At 44.4% G+C, this 18,646-nt stretch overlaps 1 protein-coding gene across 14 annotated transcripts in view; it reads left to right on the top strand.

Annotated features, from left to right (window-relative positions):
• The window catches only part of Ctnnd1 (catenin delta 1), a 50,135-nt gene that overhangs the window by 17,980 nt on the left and 13,509 nt on the right, over nucleotides 1–18,646 (top strand). For 12 of the 14 annotated variants that reach the window (XM_048426297.3, XM_085680895.2, XM_085680894.2 and 9 more), the window contains exons 2-8: nucleotides 6,271–6,388; nucleotides 7,615–7,882; nucleotides 10,075–10,146; nucleotides 11,183–11,335; nucleotides 11,642–12,174; nucleotides 15,722–16,185; nucleotides 17,801–17,984. In XM_048426297.3, coding sequence (XP_048282254.1) covers nucleotides 7,688–7,882; nucleotides 10,075–10,146; nucleotides 11,183–11,335; nucleotides 11,642–12,174; nucleotides 15,722–16,185; nucleotides 17,801–17,984 — 1,601 coding nt within the window. In that variant the 5' untranslated portion in view covers nucleotides 6,271–6,388; nucleotides 7,615–7,687. The remainder of the gene's footprint in view (nucleotides 1–6,270; nucleotides 6,389–7,614; nucleotides 7,883–10,074; nucleotides 10,147–11,182; nucleotides 11,336–11,641; nucleotides 12,175–15,721; nucleotides 16,186–17,800; nucleotides 17,985–18,646) is intronic. The other 2 variants (XM_048426290.3, XM_048426300.3) reach the window with 2 other exon arrangements.

Raw genomic sequence — 18,646 nt, 5'->3', positions numbered from 1 at the left:
GGCTGGCCTCACTTAGCAACTCCCAAGGATCAGTCGCCCTGCCTCAGTCTCCCCAGTGTTTAGATTGCAGGTGTGAGCAACCACAGAGGCACAAGATAAACCTTTTATGTATTATTTTCTTTCTTTTTATTTTATTTTACCTTATTTTTGAGAGAGGGTTTCTCTGGCTGTCCTAGAACTAGCTCTGGCCTTGAATTCAGAGATTCACCTGCCTCTACCTCCAGAGTCACTGCCTGACTATTTTTATTTTTATTTTTTTGTATATGTATATATGTAAGTGCACATGTGTACAGGTACCCTGAAAGCCGGACGAAGGTATCAGATCCCTTGGAACTAGAGTGGAAACTACAGTTACAGGCAGTTGTAAGCTGCTTCTTCTTCTCCTCTTCCTCTTCCTCCTCCTCTTCTGTCTGCATTTATGCCTGCAAGCCAGAAGAAGATGCCATATATCCTTACAGATGGTTGTGAGCCACTGTGTGGTTGCTGGGAATTGAACTCAGGACCTCTGGAAGAGGAGCCAGTGCTCTTAACCACTGAGCCATCTGTCCAGCAAAGCTTCTTGACTAGGGTGCTAGGAACCATGCTTGGTCTGTGGAAGAACAGCAGGCATTCTTAACCGTTGTGCCATCCTTCCAGCCCCATGTGGACAATAATTTAAGTTAGGGGTAAAAAAAGCTCTTCATGTGTTTTAAGTTCTTTTTGCTTGGCACTGCTGGTGCGGGAGAATTGTCTGTATTCTGTCAATCATGTTTTAAATAAACGCTGATTGACCAGGCAGGAGGTGTAGGTGGGAAAACCAGACAGGAAGTGGAAATGATGCAAGGAGAACAGGAGAATTCTGGGGAGGAGGAAGTTGATTCTTCCCACTCCTGCCCAGATCACCGAAGCAGCAGGATGTGATCTGCCCCACTGAAAAAGGTACTGAGCCACATGGCTAACATAGATCAGAAAAATGGGTTAATCAAGATGTGAGAGTTAGCCAGTAAGAAGCCTGACCTAATGGGCCAATCAGCATTATAACTTACAGAAATCTCTGTGTGGTTGATTTTCTCTGGGGCCTGCCAGCTGGGGGAACCAAGCAAAACAGAAAACACAAACAAGCAGGGCCCCCTCATGTTACACACTGCAATCAGATGTGTTCTTTTCCCCAGAGGAAGATGATAGGACCAGAGGGCCCATTAGTTCCTTGAGTGACCTTAGGGTGGACACAGTAAGACTCTATTGTTTAGCCTTTTCAGTAAAGTGGAGCCTTGGAGCCTCGGGAAGACCGCAGTTTCTGGGGTGTAAATCTTGTGACTCGGTGGTTTTCTGTTGAGATGAAATTGTGAAGTAAGCAGCGTCCCCTTTAGACTATTATTAATACCACTGTTATTGTCATTCTTTGTACTCAGGCTGAACTGGAACTGCCGTGCTCTTCTGTCCTTGGGTCTTTGGTTTGTGTGTCATAGACTAGGGACTCAGGACCCCTAGGCAAGCACTGTCACTGCTCAGTTCATGTCCCCAGCCCTGAAGTTTCTTTTTAATTTTCTTTTGTTTTGAGAGGTTGTTTGTAGCCCAACTATGCCTTAAATTATGGTCCTTATGTCTCACTCAGCTCACTATGATGACAGGCATAGACCTTCCAGGGACTTGGGGTTAGTATGGATGTGAACTTAACAGAGGAGTGAGAAATACTGTGTAGCATGAGGGCCGGCTTGTTGGGGTATCTGTCCCGCCCGGTACCCCACAGCCGGCAACTCCCAAGGAAAATCACACACAAGACTCCATAAGATTATAAACTGATTGGCCCATTAGCTCAGGTTTCTTGTTAACTCTTATAGCTTATATTAACCCATTATTCTCATCTGTGTTAGCCATATAGCTTGGTACCTTTTTCAGCTGGGCAGGTTACATGCTTCCTCTTCGGTGGTCTGTGCAGGAATGACAGAGGGAGCTTCCTGCTTTCCAGAATACTCCCAGTCTCTGCTCCACCTCTACTTCCTGTCTGCTTTCCCGCCTATCCTGCCTGCCTGGCCAATCAGCGTTTTATTAAAATACATGATTGACAGAATACAGACAATTCTCCCGCACCAATACTGTTAGTCTGACTGGATTTCAGAAGCTGGAAACTCATGAGGGTTGGGTTGAGAGCTGGGACTGGGAACTCTGGTACAAACATTCTTCCTAATGCGGAGTCTTAGAAAAAGTTTTCACGGAATATGATTCTTTGAGATTTAGAAGCTAATGATAATTTTCTGTCTGTTTGTGTGCTCAAACAGGAACATTGAACTGTGAGTTTTGGATGTTGCTTTTCTGCCGTAGGCTGTGTCGCACAGTGCTGCAGGGTTACAGGTGCTCGCTTGCTCTGTGTTACTGATTGGTGTTCAGTGGGAGGATTGGTGCTTTAAAAAATCATTTTATAGCCCCAGAAGATAGCAAAGTGGGAGAACATACATTTGTGGCATTAGTTTTGACTTATGTTTAAACTTTAAACATAAAGTTTTGACTTTATGTTTTGAGTTTATGTTATGTACTAACAGGAAGAAAAGAGAAGACTTTGGGACTGGTTACAGAAGATTGTAATCTCTTCCCCAGAGCCTGAAGATCGAAGTTTAGAGAGCTCTTCAACTCCGGGAAAATTGGGTTTTCTTTCACAGTGCACACCCAGGTCTGGCCATGTATGGATGTATCCACCTGAGTTTCATGGAAGTGCATGTGAGGTGTGTGTGTAGGTGTTTGGGGCGTGATAGGCATAGTCATTTATTGACGCTCCAGAATGTATTGGAAATTGATATTTAAACAGAGTTATTACTTCTCCCAGGTTTTCTAGATGGTTTTATTTTTATTTTTTTGGCAGAACCAGTGATTGGATCCTAGATCTTTTGAAGTCAGGGATTTCATTTAATCTTTACTGTTAAGAAAGTAAGGAATTCCAGTAAAGTGATGGGAGCAAGGAAGGCATGTGGTTGCCGCACGCTGCCGCACTGGTTGCTGTGTTCAAACTGGCCAATGGCTTCCCATATGCTCAGACTTTCTCTAAGTACTTCACATGGATTGTTTCATTTAGTTTCATAACTACCCTTATGTGTTTATTTTTCCGTCTTAACAGAGAAGAAAACTGAGGTTTAGTGGCAAAATGGCACTTTGTCCAGTATCATGTAAATGTTGGGATCTGGGACTTGAATATAGTCAAGATCTAAAAGTCCATGTTCTTGGATGATAATGATAATGATGATTTGTGCTATCAATTCTCCTGCCTCATCCTCCTAGTGCTGCAGTTATAGATGTGAGTCACTATGTTCAAATTATATTCCTGTAAGAATGTTCTTAGTTACACTTCTTTATGCATGCATATGTCTGGGAACATGACTGCTGTAGCTCCTGTGAGGAGGTCAGAGGACAATTTGTAGGGAGCAGGTTGCTCTTTCTGCCAAGTAGTCTCAGGAAGTCAACTCAGGTCTTCAGTCTTGGTGCACAACAGTCTCATCCCACAAACCATCTCACCAGCCCCCAAATAGATCTGTCTAGCCAGTTTATAGAAGAGCAAATCATTCCAGGGGCTGTGCGGCTATGACTGGTTTATTGCTCTGTTATTTGGTTGGCCCTGTCCAGTTCTTTGGCCCTCCTGGACATTTGATTTGATTTAACTTACCTTGGAGTTCTGACAGAAGATACTGACTTTTTAATCATTGCCATTGCTTGAATGTGAGTAAGCTATAGACTTACAAGGTCTTTCTAGTATGGGTGGCTTCCATCCAGCAAAGACCTGTGACTTTCTAAAAGTAAACAGCTACTCTCATAAAACATAATCTTAGGAGAATAACAATATTAAACATCCCCCTTTATGATCTTTTCTTGGAGAAAATGTCTGTTTGACAACATTAATTGGTAAACTTGGAAAGACTTGGAGAGACTTTTCTTGATACCAGCCAGAGTCAGTCAGTGGTTTGCAGTCTGGTCTGTAGCACAGTCTTTATGGTATGTGGCAGGAAGAGGTGATTCATCAAGTTCTGAGATTTTCTGCTGTTGCGTGTCATGTCTGTAGCTTCCCATGTGTGCTTTCCTTTTCTCTTTCCCTGTAATCAGTAGGAAGAAAGTTCCTAAAGTATAGGTCTAAGGGCCTTGGGTTGACCATTCATTGGTTCTTTTTTGAGGAAGGGTCTTGTTGTCATGTAGCCCAGGCTGTGGTTCTTTCATTGAATCTCATAAGTGCTGGGAAAACAGGCATTTGCCAATGTGCCCTGCTTGGACTTGTGTTTGGACAGCATGGCATAGAAGAGAATTTAGGCTTTAAAAATATTCTAGACCGAGGTTTAAATTCTAAATTTGCTATGAACTCTAGAAACTTGGTTAATTTTTTTCATCTATGAGTCTGTTTTCACATTTACAGTAAAACCTAACTTCCTTATGGTTTCTGTGATTTCCAGGGCAATAAATGTAAGCCATTCAGTCATTGCTAATTTTTAAATTTTTCATGTTCTCTTCGTCTGAGTTAACAAACTTGTAAGGCTCTGAGAAAGAAATAAGAATGAGTGTAAGAGATTTGTATGCTGCAGGGACTGCCAGGTACCAGAAAACATCCCTGTCCCAGAAACACTGGTTAGGTTAGGACCTCCTACTGTATAGAGTTGGAGTAGAGAAACCAGCTCATCTACTCTGTAGAATCCAGTTGTGTTCTTGATCCGATTAATTTCATCTACTACTCACAAAATAGTTTGGGGCTGAGACATCACCATGAAGTCATGTAGCTCTTGAAACAACTCACTACCTCACCTTGTAGAGCACTGTCTCACAAGTCTTCAAGGGCTCTGACTTGGAGTGGAGTGAAGCTGACACCAGGCAGGTGGGAGGAGCCTCCCCCCCAGAAGTCAGGACTGGGACCAGGCTTGTCTTGCCAGTTGTATCCTGCTTCACACAGCCACCCCTTTTCTCCAGAACATCTATCCATGCAAAGACCTAAGAATGCGACCTCATTTTCTACTTATCTGTTCTTTCCGCTCAGAGACATTTGGTCTGCTTGAAAGCTGGTGTTTCTCTAGACCTGGTTTATGACCTAGATCCCTCAGTGTTTTCCCTAACTTTCCTTCTGGCTCCCTGTATCGAATTAAAGTTGTGGGGGCAAAAAGTGGCCATTTATGGCATGGTGACAAACAACGTCTCTCTGCGGCAGGGAGTGTTGTTTCTGTGTGCCCCATAGTAGTGGTCGCCTGGGCTTTTATTAGCAAGAAGATTACAGGGTGGAGGCTGCCACAGCGGTAACTGCAGTGCAGTCACTGGACAGGCCCTGTAAAATCAGTAACTGGAAGAGGAGTCATAGGTCACTGCACACAGGAGGCCAGAACAAGTGTTTAAATGAATGGTGATAAGTTCTTATTCTCCAGTACTTGGGAAGTAGAGACAGGAAGGAGGGTCAAGAATTCAAGGCCAGCCAGCTTCAGCTTTATAGTGAGTCTGAGGCCAGCCTGGGAGACTGTCACAAACAAAAAACAAAGCAAAAGAAAGAAGAAAAAAAAGAGTACTTACTAAAGACCTTTGGGTGGCCTGCTGGAATGTGGGGTAGGAGTAGGAGGAAGTAGTGTTGGGCTTTGGTCTGAATGAAAACAGTAGTTGATAAGTGATTGTGGGAGCACAGGGCTGGGTAGGAGGGATTTAGGAACAGTTCGGCATGTTCTCTATTTAGTGACTGAATTAATTCAGTTCACTGGGCACCTGTTTATCAGTTTCCTCTGGGTTCCTTGCTTGCTTAGTGCTGGATACTTTCTAAGGCAAATAAGCCCAAGCTTTTGTGTTTGGTGGGGCTCTGGGGAGCGTGGGAAAGAGCCTAAGCAGAAGGCCCAGCCTAGGCTAGTCTCCACATGTCCTCCCCACCATGACTATTGCATTGGTTTCTCAATGTCTTTGTGGGCATGCCGGGACTGGGCTTTGAGGTTTCTGCCTTAAGGGTGGCAAGGAGGGGGAAGGGCATTCCAACAACAAATTTCACCCCCAAATTGGTTGCCTGGAACAGAGGGCAACAGTGGGTTTTTATCTACATTATAACCTGGTCTGATTCTGCATGGAATTAAAAGTAGAGACACTCTAGGTAACAGTACAATCTGTGCTTTACCTATATCCAAGGCCTAGACATCTGAACACAGCAAAGTTTAAAGGGTATTGTTACATTAAGCAATTCCAAATTGTATCTTAAATAACTCCCTGTCATTTCTAATGCTCTCCCTTACCCCTCTGGTAGGTGTAGTTGGGTGTAGTTTATTTTCCCCCATTCTCATGTTCCTCCACGTATTTCTGCAGCTCTCTCCTTCCTGCTTGCTGCTTGCTGAGGTGGCCGGGATGCTTCCATGACTTATGTGAATCTAGACTGGGCTGTTCTCTGTGCTAAACCAATCAATTACGACCCTTCTCTTAACAGGTGTGTATGGGATATATGTTTGTTAAGAATTAAAAAGTAAAATTTTAGGCGTCCTCTTCTCCTTAGGGTATTGGTAAGAGGAAAGGGAATACAGGAGGAGGAAAAAAATTCCTCCTAGTTTGCCATTAAACAATATACATTTTATTTACTAGTTTTGAGACAGCTGTGTAGTTCTGGCTGTCCAGGAACTTGATATGTAGACCAGGTTGACTTCAAATTCATAGAGATCCATCTTCTTCTGCTTCCCGGGTGATTGGATTAAAGCCATGAGCCACTACACCTGGCCACAAAAAAAAAACTTTTTGAGACAAGGTTTTGCTAAGTTGCCCAAGCTGGCCACAAATTTCTGTAGCTCAATCAGGCCTTGGGTTGTGATCGTTTGCCTTCTGAAAAGGTAGGATTACAGGACACACCACAGACAGGGCTAGAGGCTAAACCTTTTTATGCAGTGACATGATTTCTGTCACTCTGCTGTTTAGTTAACATATTTGCCCTCTATAATGCTATGTAGTTTTGGAAGATAGAAAGACCTACTTCTTCAGAAGTGCATGAAACATGATAGAGGCCTTATCTATCTTTTTTTTTTCCCCCTGGGGTCGGAGTTTCTTTGTAGCCTTAGCTGTCCTGGATGGAACTCGATATGTAGACCAGGCTGGTCTTGAGCTCACAGAGTTCCTCCTGCCTCCGCCTTCTGAGTGCTGAGTGTGCACCACCACTGCTCGGCACATTTCCATTTCCTAACTGGATTTTAGTTTAGTATAGTTCCCCACTCTCCTACATTTGTAGTGTTCAGGGTTGGGAGAGGTTAGATCTGCTGCCCCGTTATCTCGAGGAGCTTGTCCCTGCAGGGCAGTCAGTGCTTACCTGTACCAGGGAGTTAAGACTTTGATTAAAATAAAGCCTGCAAAATTTTCCAGGGAGAAATAATCTAATTTTAATCCCATGCCAGAGTCTCCCTGTCCTGCCAACAGCGTAGAGACTTTGGTGGAGCTTCCACCGTTTCTTCCAATTGGTGTTGATAGTGGAGTATAGAAGAGGCTAGGCCAAGGACTCTGTCTGAGAAGATGCTGGTGATGGGCTCTCAAGCTTGGTTGACGGTGTCTTGCTATCTGCACTGCAATAAAACTACAGAGGGCGTCTTTGGCACTGGGGATTAACAATGCGTCTGTCTTCTCTGACCTGTGATCTTTTCTCATCTCTCTCTTTCTCTTACTGCCCCTCCCTAGTGTGAAGTGAGGGGGGCCTACTCCCTCCTTCCTACTCCCTCTGTGGTCCACCTCACTTTTTATCCTGCCCTTCATGGACGACTCAGAGGTGGAGTCGACCGCCAGCATCTTGGCCTCTGTGAAGGAACAAGAGGCCCAGTTTGAGAAGCTGACCCGGGCGCTGGAGGAGGAACGGCGCCATGTCTCGGCGCAACTGGAACGCGTCCGGGTCTCACCACAAGATGCCAACACACTCATGGCCAACGGCACCCTCACCCGTCGGCATCAGGTAACCCTCTCTCCATCAGACCCTCAGGTAGGACTTTGGCATGGTCATAAGAGAAGCCTATGGATCCTTAATGAGATGCCACCTCTGGCCCTGGGCTGTCCAGTGTGTATACTTCTGATGAACTGTGCCAGGGGTATGATAAACAATGAATAAGAGATAAGGGATTTGTTGTTGCTCTGAGCTGGGGGACTTTAGAACCCGAGAGACTTCCTGTTTTGCTGGAGTGGGTTTTCTGGGCAGGGATGCAGGTCTAGTTATGGTAATACAGTTTGGAGCTTCACTCAAGTCACTTCTGTTTTCTTTGAGATATCCTTTTTCTTAGGGTCAAAAATTAGGGAAAGAATGTCTGCTTAGTGGTCGGAGAAAATGGGCAGCTTGAGCTTCTAGCTCAGTTCAGTCTCATCCAGAGAACAGTTTGTTCTCAGAAAGCATTATAGTGTTGGTAGATTGTATATTCCTGGTCCGGATTTTACTTGTGTGCTTTTTATTGGGTGTGTAAAACGTGTTTTGGAAGGAGGAGTCATTGTTAATCTTTATGGATTGGAGTTGAAGAGGGAGTAATATGCTACTATTTCCCAGGTAACCGCGGGAGCCATTGGTGGTCTCTGGGATAGACTGACTCTGTGATGGACTTGGAAGGGCTGCTGTTAGAAACAAGAAGTATATTGTTTCCTATGGCCTAGGTCTGACTTTACTGTGATGTAATCTATCTGAGGTTTTGCGTGTGCGTGTGTGCGTGCGTGTATGCGTGTGTGCGTGCGTGTGCACACACATGCGTGACTGCCTCTAAAGAGCTCTCTGAGTGGAATTAGAGCAGAGTTTATGGCTCAGCTTTGCTAACAGATTGTTTGGTGGTGCTAGGGACATTCTCTAGAGCTCTGACCATGCTAGGCAAATGCTCTGCCACAGAGTTACATCCTAGACTATTTATTCACTAACGTATGAGGAGGGGAGGGGATGAACCCAGGGTCTTTTGTGTGCCAGGCCACTAAACAACATTTCCAGACTTTTGATTTTTTGAAGACAAGATACTGGTATGTAGCTCAGGTTGACCTCAAACTTGTGATCCTCTTGCCTCTGCCTTCCTAGTGCTAGGATTACAATCATGTCCAGCTGCTTGTTTAATCCTTAAACTGGTGGGCGTAATCTGAATTGTGAATAACCAGGATTTTAGAAGAGACTGCAGTGTTCAGGGAAATTTACAGGAACTTGAGTAGAGAGTTAGGAATGAGATAGATTGAAGGAAAGTCGGGCTGCTCAGGCTTAGAGGTGGGGAATCCCAGGCTTTAGTGGTTTCTCTCTTGTTCTTTTATTTTTAACCTCTGCTCAGCAATGAAACCACACCCTTCCTTCTTCCTGAAAGCCATGTTTAACTTCCTACCCCTGCAGCATTGTAGTCTATGTAAAGGGGGAATGGGTGGAGGAAGAGTCTCCTGAGCTGCTGGGTCTTCTGTGTTCTGCTGGGAAAGGAACAAGAAACGCGCTTTTGTGTGTACAGTGTCATTAGGTTGTGTCTTTCTTGGTGCTAAAGATAGAGCATTTTAGGGTGTGTTCTGGGGCTGTGACTTGATAAAGATATGAAGGTTCTCCTTGAAGGGGACTGTTGAGTTCTTCCCTTCATATTTGGAAATGGAGAGTTAACTCTTCTTTCTTTAAAAAGCCTCCTGGAATGGGGGTTTCCCATGGTAACAATGCATGAAGATTTCTAGAACAATAAAGAAGGCTTTTTGGTACACACACATACACCCAACATAGCTTTTCCCCACTTTTCTTATAGTCTTAGGACTTTCCAAAGAGGTTGTGTGTAGGAGGACTCTGTGCTGTTTATTCAGCACATGGTTTTTGAATGCTTCTCATGTGCCAAGCACTAAGACATTAGGGATACATCCGTGAAACTCCTGACCTCAAACCCTGTGTGCTCATGACATTTGGCATTCTTATGTTCCAGAGACCCCCGTCTTCCAGAACTGTAGCCTTGTCCAGTGTTGAGAACGTGGTAAATTCAGATTAAGAAGTGTTATGGGTCTTTGAATACCGATGCAAGGGTTTGAGGCCACACAAGCACCTTCTTGAAAGCCTTTTCTGTTTTCCTTTTCTTTCTTTCTTTTTTTCCTGTTTGGAGAGAAAGATGTTTGTGTTTGAAAGAACAAAGGAAGGCCAGAAAATGAATTGTCTTGTGGGCTATGTTTCAGAACGGCCGGTTTATGGGCGATGCTGACCTTGAGAGACAGAAATTTTCAGATTTGAAACTCAACGGACCCCAGGTAATTGTTTGACTTAAGGTCTGGATGGCTTCATTTATATCTTTTTACTTCTCCAGGCTTTGTGATCATGTTGGTGTGCTGGAGTGCTTATTGTAAATACTCATTAATTAGTTCTTTAATTTAGGAATGTAAAAAGGTTCTGTTCCAAATTATATATAGTTTTGTTGATTTAAAAAAAAATCATTGGCTTTTATCATGGTACTCCTGTATCCTCATTTGATGCTCAGGTACTGCAGTTTTTTGGTAGAGGTACAGGAAAGGGGATGCTTACCTGCAATCTGACTGAGGAGTATCTGATGAATAACATAATAAAACAAATTGAAATATAACTCTTGCTGATGGTGCAAATCTAATTCCAGTCTCTTGGGAGGCTGAGGCAGGAGGATCAGAAGTTGAAGGTCTGCCTGGGGAATTACTGGAACTTTGTCCCAGAGTAAAAGTAAGAAGAGGGTTCTGGACTATTCAGTGGTTTGGTAGAGTGCTCGCCTAGCCTGCACCAGGTGCAGCTACTGGTGCCACCTAAAGCAAAACAAAACCCTCTTGATTATTTTATTATCTTTTTAAATCTTAAAAGATCTTTATTGAGTATGCTATTCTCTTGAAGTGTTACTCAGATGTAACAGTTAACACAGTTTGTATTCGAGTAGGTGACCAGAATGGGAAGTGAGAGCTGCTGTTGCTGTTTCTGTCACTAGAATGTCAGCATGGTTTCGGTTACCTCTTTCCATTTCTCAAAATACAAGTTATTACCTTATTGTGATAGGACTCACTGTGTAGTCCTGGCTGGCTATAAGTTAGGCTGGCCTCAAACTCACTGATACGCTTGCCTTGGCCTCTTGAGTGCAGTGATTAAAAGGTGTGAACTACCATGCCCTGCCATTTACAAGTTTAGAAGAGGACAACCAGTCTTTCTGAAAACTCCGGGGCCAATGTGAGATGCGTGAAGATGTCCTATCTCTAGAGTGCTAACGTTTCTTATTAGGATGGATTGTTACTACATAGATTTAGTTGTTTCTAAGTCGCTTCTCTCTTGTAGGATCACAACCACCTTCTGTATAGCACTATCCCCAGGATGCAGGAGCCAGGGCAGATTGTGGAAACCTACACAGAGGAGGACCCTGAAGGAGCCATGTCTGTTGTTTCTGTGGAGACCTCAGACGATGGGACCACTCGGCGAACGGAGACTACCGTAAGCTGGGATTTACATGTCGTAGAGTGATGGGCCATCTGTGGTGTTTAGTGGAGAGTTAACCAGGTGGGTGGGTTCAGGTCCAGAAAAGGTAAAGAAATGCAGGGCATGTGATGGAGGGGAAGAGAGTGGAGTATGACAGCTAGATCAGCTTCCCACGTTGGGGGTCTGTGGGGTGAAAGAAATGTGTAGGTAAAGATAGGAGATAGAGGTTTCTTTTTTCTTCTTAGGATAGTGTAGTATTTAAACTTAGACTCTTCATTTCCTTCAATAATTGGTTTTCTTTTTCTCACTCCTTATCTGAAGGTTAAGAAAGTTGTGAAGACGGTGACAACACGGACAGTACAGCCAGTCCCCATGGGACCAGATGGGCTGCCTGTGGATGCCTCCGTCTCCAACAGCTATATCCAGACTCTGGGCCGTGACTTCAGAAAGAATGGCAATGGGGGACCTGGTCCCTATGTGGGGCAGGCGGGCACGGCAACTCTCCCTAGGAACTTCCACTACCCTCCAGATGGGTACGGCCGGCACTACGAAGACGGCTATCCGGGCGGAAGTGATAACTATGGCAGTCTGTCCCGGGTGACCCGGATTGAGGAGAGATATAGACCCAGCATGGAAGGCTACCGAGCACCCAGTAGACAAGATGTCTATGGTCCCCAGCCCCAGGTTCGAGTAGGGGGGAGCAGTGTGGATCTGCATCGCTTTCATCCAGAGCCTTACGGGCTGGAGGATGATCAGCGCAGCATGGGCTATGACGACCTAGATTACGGCATGATGTCCGATTACGGCACTGCTCGCCGGACAGGAACACCCTCGGATCCTCGCCGACGCCTCAGGTGTGTAGGAAGTGGGGACAAAAGGCTCCTTTGTCCTCTGAGCTTTCGGGGTCAGCGACACCTCTGGACACCACTTTCTCTCCTCCGTGGAACTCATCGCACGTAGACTTGCCGTCTTCCTTTCTTGTTCTTAGAGCCATTTTAGTTACACTAAGTGGTTTTTTACTGCTTTTTGAGACAGGGTCTCAATCTGTCTTCCAGTCTGGCTACGTAGTAAAGGATGACCTTGAACTCTTGCCTTCTTCCTCCACCTTCTTAGTCTTGGAATTACAAGTGTTGTCACCACAGTTGGTGAGAAAGTGATCTGTGACCAGGTGTGATGACTTACACTTGTAATTCCACTGCTGAGGAGCCTGAGCTGGGACGATTGCAGTTAAGTTCAAGGCCGGTTTGGACTATCCTGTAGATTTCTAAATCCAAAAAGTGATTAGTTATTGTTCTAAAGAAGAGCCTTGGTTGCTCCGCTGTGATTTTTGCCTGAGATCTCTCGGTGATGGAGGACGGAGCAGCACAAAGAGTGAGGCCAGGCGCCGGGCAGCGCTCACAGTCCTGCGTCTGAGAACTGTTTGAGCTACTTTTTTGGTGTTAGACACAATTAAGATTGTTTGAGGACTGTCCTTGCTGGAGTTCTAATCCCGATGTTTATAAACAGTCAGTCTTGTCGTCACAGAAGCCCTGGCCCTTTGTATTTAGTTAGGTTTATGAGGTAATGAGTAGGGAATGGTCCCTGGTCCACTAGTGATGCTCCCGAAGGTCCCTGAGCAGCTAGCTGTCTATGCTGAGGGGACTTACTCCTTGGGGTCTTTGGGGCGTGAAGGGTGACTGTTTGAGCAGTTGCTTTGGAAGCGCATTTAGAATGTGATTGAAAGATGCAGACTCCCTCCCACCCTCCAACCACCCTCCATTGTTCCTTCTTCCCTTCCCTTTATTTCTGTTGTTGAGACAGGGTATCACTGTGAGTGCTGGGATGAGAGGCATGTGTCAACCTGGCTGGCTGGCTGACTGGGAGGCCCCCCCCAAAGGACCCAGTTCAGGCTTTGTGTGCTATGCATTAGTACTTCTGTCATATCTCTTATTTGATTTTCATATTTATAAAAGGTTATTCTAAAAATTCTTAGTTCTTGTGTACAAAAAGTATGCTTGGTCTTGGGCTGAAAACATTAGTTTAGAATAAATCAGGGTCTATATTTTCTAAGTCAAAAATTAAGGCAAGATTTTTATTTATCTTGATATAGTGAGGGTGCCCTGGCAGCTGTTGCTCAATTTCTGCATGTAGGTTCATGACCTTTCAAAGCAAAGGTCTTGGCACTTGCTTTCCGAATATATTAGGTAGTATTGGCTAACCATAAACTGAATTAGTCTGGGGACAGGAGTAGAGGCCCTATTATCTAAGCCTGAGTCACTGACACTCTTTAGACGTTGTGGTTAGCAAATTCAACTCCCATGTGACTCACCTTTTATTCTTGATGGGGCACCAGCTCTCAGCTGGTGTTAGTTAGCCTGGGTAGATAGCAGCTATCACTGGAATAGTATGCCCAGGGAGTGGGGCTGGAGTGCAGGTCTGCTTGCTTGGACTTCCTCATTAGCAGAGAGATTAGACACAGTTGGGTGTGGATGGCCAAGCCATTCCCTGTTGTCCCTTGAAGTGGCAGTTCACATAGAGAGGGTTTGGGGCTTGGCTCTTGGGTTTGTTCCAGGGTGGCATTGGGCTTAGAAACCTGCTTGACTAGCAAAAACATCTTCTGCTTCCTGTCCGGCCTACAAGAACGGTTGCAAGGTCAAACGTAGACAGTGAGGCAGTAATTAGTGGGAAAGCCACTGAACTTGAAAACTGCTTCTAGCTGTTCCTCTGCCATTATCTGTGTAGCCTTAAGCAAGTTATCTGATCATTTGGGCAGTTTTGTTATTTGTAAAAGGAAAGAATTTTTTTTTAATTTATTTATTTTTATTTTATGTGTGTTGGAGTTTTGCCTACATGTGTATCTGTGTGAGGATGTCAGATCCTCTAGAACTGGCGCTTAAACAAGAAAAGCAAAATCTGCTCAACATACACAGCCTGGAACACCGTCCTCTCGTGAAGAACAGATTGGTTTTCTTACATGTGTCCTATTTTCTCTTACTCAGAGGAAGTCCTCTTTCAGAGAATGTTTAGTAATTTGCTTTTAAAACAACTTCCTTTAGTTTGTTTCAGTGACATTTTAAATTTTAAAGTGACTTAAGGTTTATTTATTTTTTAACTAAATGATTTGTCCCACTAAGTTCCTCATTGTTTAATGGTCAGTGTTGGTACCTGTTGGGCAGGCCATCTGATCAGGCTAGCTTTCCCCGCACAATAGATTCTCTTCTCCCTTGTGGCTTCCACTCCGTGAGATGGCACAGATAATGGGGCTCTTCCTTCCTGGTCTTAATGAATGAAGGCGAGTATGGCAGGCTCCCCCTCTAGTGGTTGATGGTGGTACTGAAGCAGGAAAAGTTGTGGAACATACTAGTCTGTGTTGAAACGTGTGTGACATTTAATGTTTAAGTTTATACCTCATTAGTGCTAAAGCCAAGTCCTCAACAGTGCAGCAAGAAGCCCTTCATTTTTCCTGATCAGATCCTCCTTTGTAATTTCCAAAATAGGGCAAGGAAAAGCTTAATATGAAATATGCTTAATGGTCTTGTTCTACTAGCTGTTTCCTGTGCATAGCGCCTTGTTTCCTGTTCAGCTAGGATTTAAGAGTGATCCTCAGAGTTTCTTCCTTTCTTCCTTATTATTATTATTTCTTTTTTGGAGGGTGGAGGTGGGAGGAGACCGTATAGAATCTTGGTTTGTAGCCCCAGATTACCGGGAACTTACTATATAGACCCATCTGGGCTCAGGTCTGTGATTCTGTCTCTGCCTCCCCAGTGGTGGACTCAGAAGCCTTGCCTGTTCTCAGGCTTTGTTGACTTACTTAGGTGACATGGAACCAGTCACCTTGCTTAGCTCTTCTGCCCAGGGATTTATTTCATTCCTTATGGAGAAGTTAATAGCTGTCACATGTCATTCAAGTAAATGCTAAGGCCTCGGGACTTGTTTTAGTGATTAATGTTTTCAAGCTTTCTCAGCCAGCAAACTTCACAGGAAAGAAGGGAAAGAAAGTTTTAGTCTCAATACAGATTACTTTTAAATTAAAATTGTGACCAGGAAGATGTTTCAGTTGGTAGAATGCTTTCCCCACAAGCATGGGGACTGAAGTTTGATTTTCAGTGCTGAATTAGCTCTGTGGTGGCTCACACTGACCCCAGCATGGGACAGCAGACAGGAGGGTCCTGGGTCTTCAGGGCCTTCAGTCCAGCTTATCTGCGAGCCTCTGATTTGGTGAGAGACTCTGCCTCAAAATAAGAAGGAGGGCCATCAAGAATGTTTAACATTCACACACAAAATTACTACAATTGACCATACAAAAGAGATATATTGTCTCTGTGTAGTCTGGAGTTAATCCTATCTTGAAGATGATGGGTAACAGGAATGTCTAAGAAGCCTGATTTAACTGCTTGGTTCTTGGTTCTTTCAAAACTGCAGGAGCTATGAAGACATGATTGGTGAGGAGGTGCCCCCAGATCAGTACTACTGGGCTCCTTTGGCTCAGCATGAGCGAGGAAGTTTAGCAAGCTTGGATAGTCTGCGAAAGGGAATGCCCCCACCTTCAAACTGGAGACAGCCTGAGCTGCCGGAGGTGATTGCCATGCTAGGCTTCCGCTTGGATGCTGTGAAGTCCAATGCTGCCGCATACCTGCAACACCTGTGCTATCGCAATGACAAGGTGAAGACTGATGTGCGCAAGCTCAAGGGTATCCCAGTGTTGGTAGGATTGTTAGACCATCCCAAAAAGGAAGTGCACCTTGGAGCCTGTGGAGCTCTCAAGAATATCTCTTTCGGACGTGACCAAGATAACAAGATTGCCATAAAAAACTGTGATGGTGTTCCTGCCCTGGTTCGATTGCTGCGGAAGGCTCGTGATATGGACCTGACCGAAGTTATTACTGGTGAGTGCTGGGTTGGGAGTCACTGTTAGAGAGGCAGGCATCTAGAGGTTTCCAGTCCATTACCTTTCAATTAATTAATTGATTAATTTTGAGACAGGGTCTCACTGTGTAACTCTGGCTGGCCTAGAACTCACTATGAAGGCAGGACTTGAACTTGAAAACATTTGCCTGTTTCTGTCTCCCAAGTGCATGTCCCACCATGCCTGACCAGTCTATTAACTTTTGATTATAGGTTCTGGAGTAGTGGCCTTTGGGTCAAATCTGCTTCACAGATTTGATTGGATGTCACATGATACATGCAGTAATCTACGGCACATTCTGAATGCATGTGTGTTTTCTCTTGTTTTTGTTTCGTTTTTTGATTTATGTGCATTGGTGTTTTGGCTGTATGTGTGCTTGTATAAGTAAGTTGAGTACCCTGGAGCTGGAGTTACAGTGAGCTACCATGTGAGTGCTGGGAATTGAACGTGGATCCTCTGGAAGAGCCACAAATGCTCTTAATTGCTAAGTCATCTCTCCAGCCCTTTTCTCTTGGATTTTTGAGACAGGGTCTTTGCCTGGCTGTCTTGGAACTACTATGTAGACCAGGCTGTACTCAACCCACAGAGACCTACTAGTCTCTGCCTCCTGTGTTCTGGGATTAAAGGCATGCAACCACCATATCTGACACATTCTGTTATTTTTTTTTTAAACTTTATTTAACTATTTGTATAATGATGTCAGATTCTCTGGAACTGGAGTTACAGACAGCTGTGAGCTGCCATGTGGGTGCTGGGAATTGAACCCGGGTCCTCTGGAAGAGTAGTCAGTGCTCTTAACCACTGAGCCATCTCGCCAGCCCCCATTCTGTTATTTTTGATCAACTATAGTAGTAGAGGAGTTTGTTTTCCAAACACAGAAACTGAATGTCAGTTGCCATTTATTCACAGTCTTATAATTTGTTTTAAATGTGTGCCTGTCTTGATTCAACCTGCCTGTTCCATTTAGAAACTTGAGCTTGTGGTCCGTTAATTAGAATAATATTTTCCAGATTGTACAGGGGGTGATCCATTAGTGTGAACTGAGCACAGTGTTGGGGACCATGATCATAATTACAAGAAGAAAGAAAGAAAGATAAATAGCAGATTCTTGATTGGCAAAATATTTTGGCCCCCAGAGGACATCTTCATTGTCGGAGTTGTTTTGGCTATTATAATTTGGGGTGGAGTAGAGCGTCCTTGACATGTAATGAATAAAGGCTAAGGATACTAGTTAGCTGGTAAACGTCCAGCAATAGACAAACAACGTCAGCATCCCACAACAAAGAATTCTGTGGACCACAGTGACAAGTGACAGTGTTGCTGAGGTAGAGAAGCTGGAATAGACTGTTGAGCATGAATTATGGTAAATATGATTTTGTAAACCTTTATTTCATGCCTGTGTGTCTGTATTGAACTACAGAATAAAATATATCTTACCGTGGGTCATAAGCAGAAAGAAGCCTAGCTAACACTCCATGGAGTCATGTAGACTCTGTAATGGGCATAGAAGAAGGAATAGGACAGGGCGCTCTCGGACACTCTTCAGACTCCTGTTTCGGGCGCTGGAGAGCCCTCTGATGACTTGTCCCTGCCAGGAACCCTGTGGAATCTCTCATCCCATGACTCAATCAAAATGGAGATTGTGGACCATGCGCTGCACGCCTTAACGGACGAAGTGATCATTCCACACTCTGGCTGGGAGAGAGAACCCAATGAGGATTGTAAGCCACGGCACATTGAATGGGAGTCGGTGCTCACTAACACAGCCGGCTGCCTTAGGTAAGTGAAGGGTTTGTTTTTGAGATTATAGAAATTGAATACTTGCTGGGCTTGGTAGTACAGGCTTGTAAACCTCTCTGAGACTGAGTTAGTAGCCTGCCTATGCTAGAGTGAGCCCAAGACTAGCTGGGTACTTTGTAACCCTGTCTCAAAAAGGGAATAGTCTGGAGGCAGGTAAGGTGCAGCCTGGGTTCGCACATACACATCACAGTGTTGATTTTTGCGGAGTGATATAATGTCTTTCTTTTTCTTTTTCTTTTTTTTAATTAGAAGTTGATGGTTTGCTTTTTGTTTGCTTCTTTTATTTTTTATTTTGTTGTACTGAGGGTCAAATTCAGGGCATTGCATTTGCTAGGCAAGCTTTTACTCTACTTCAAGCTTCCACTCTGAGCTGTGTTTGACCTCAGCCTACCTGCCTTTGCTGCTTTCTTGTGTGCACCCTGCTTACCTACTCCTGTATTTACTCCCTCCCTTCTTCCTCCCGCTCTCGTTGACTTTGTTCATCTAATTAGGTAAATGCTTGTGTAGAACCTCCCACATCTAAGGTTCTTATCTGGTTCTGGGCTGGAGTGTGTCTTAGTCCCTGTCTCAGTTATCTGCATTTCCAATCAGGCACCTTGTCACTACCTAGATTTGTACTTCTGTGTAATAAATGACTCTTC

The sequence above is a fragment of the Myodes glareolus genome, chromosome 21 (genome assembly GCF_982192425.1).
Source record: "Myodes glareolus chromosome 21, mMyoGla1.1, whole genome shotgun sequence".
In the NCBI taxonomy this organism is placed as follows: domain Eukaryota; kingdom Metazoa; phylum Chordata; class Mammalia; order Rodentia; family Cricetidae; genus Myodes; species Myodes glareolus.
This window is presented reverse-complemented; position numbering and strand designations above follow the sequence as displayed.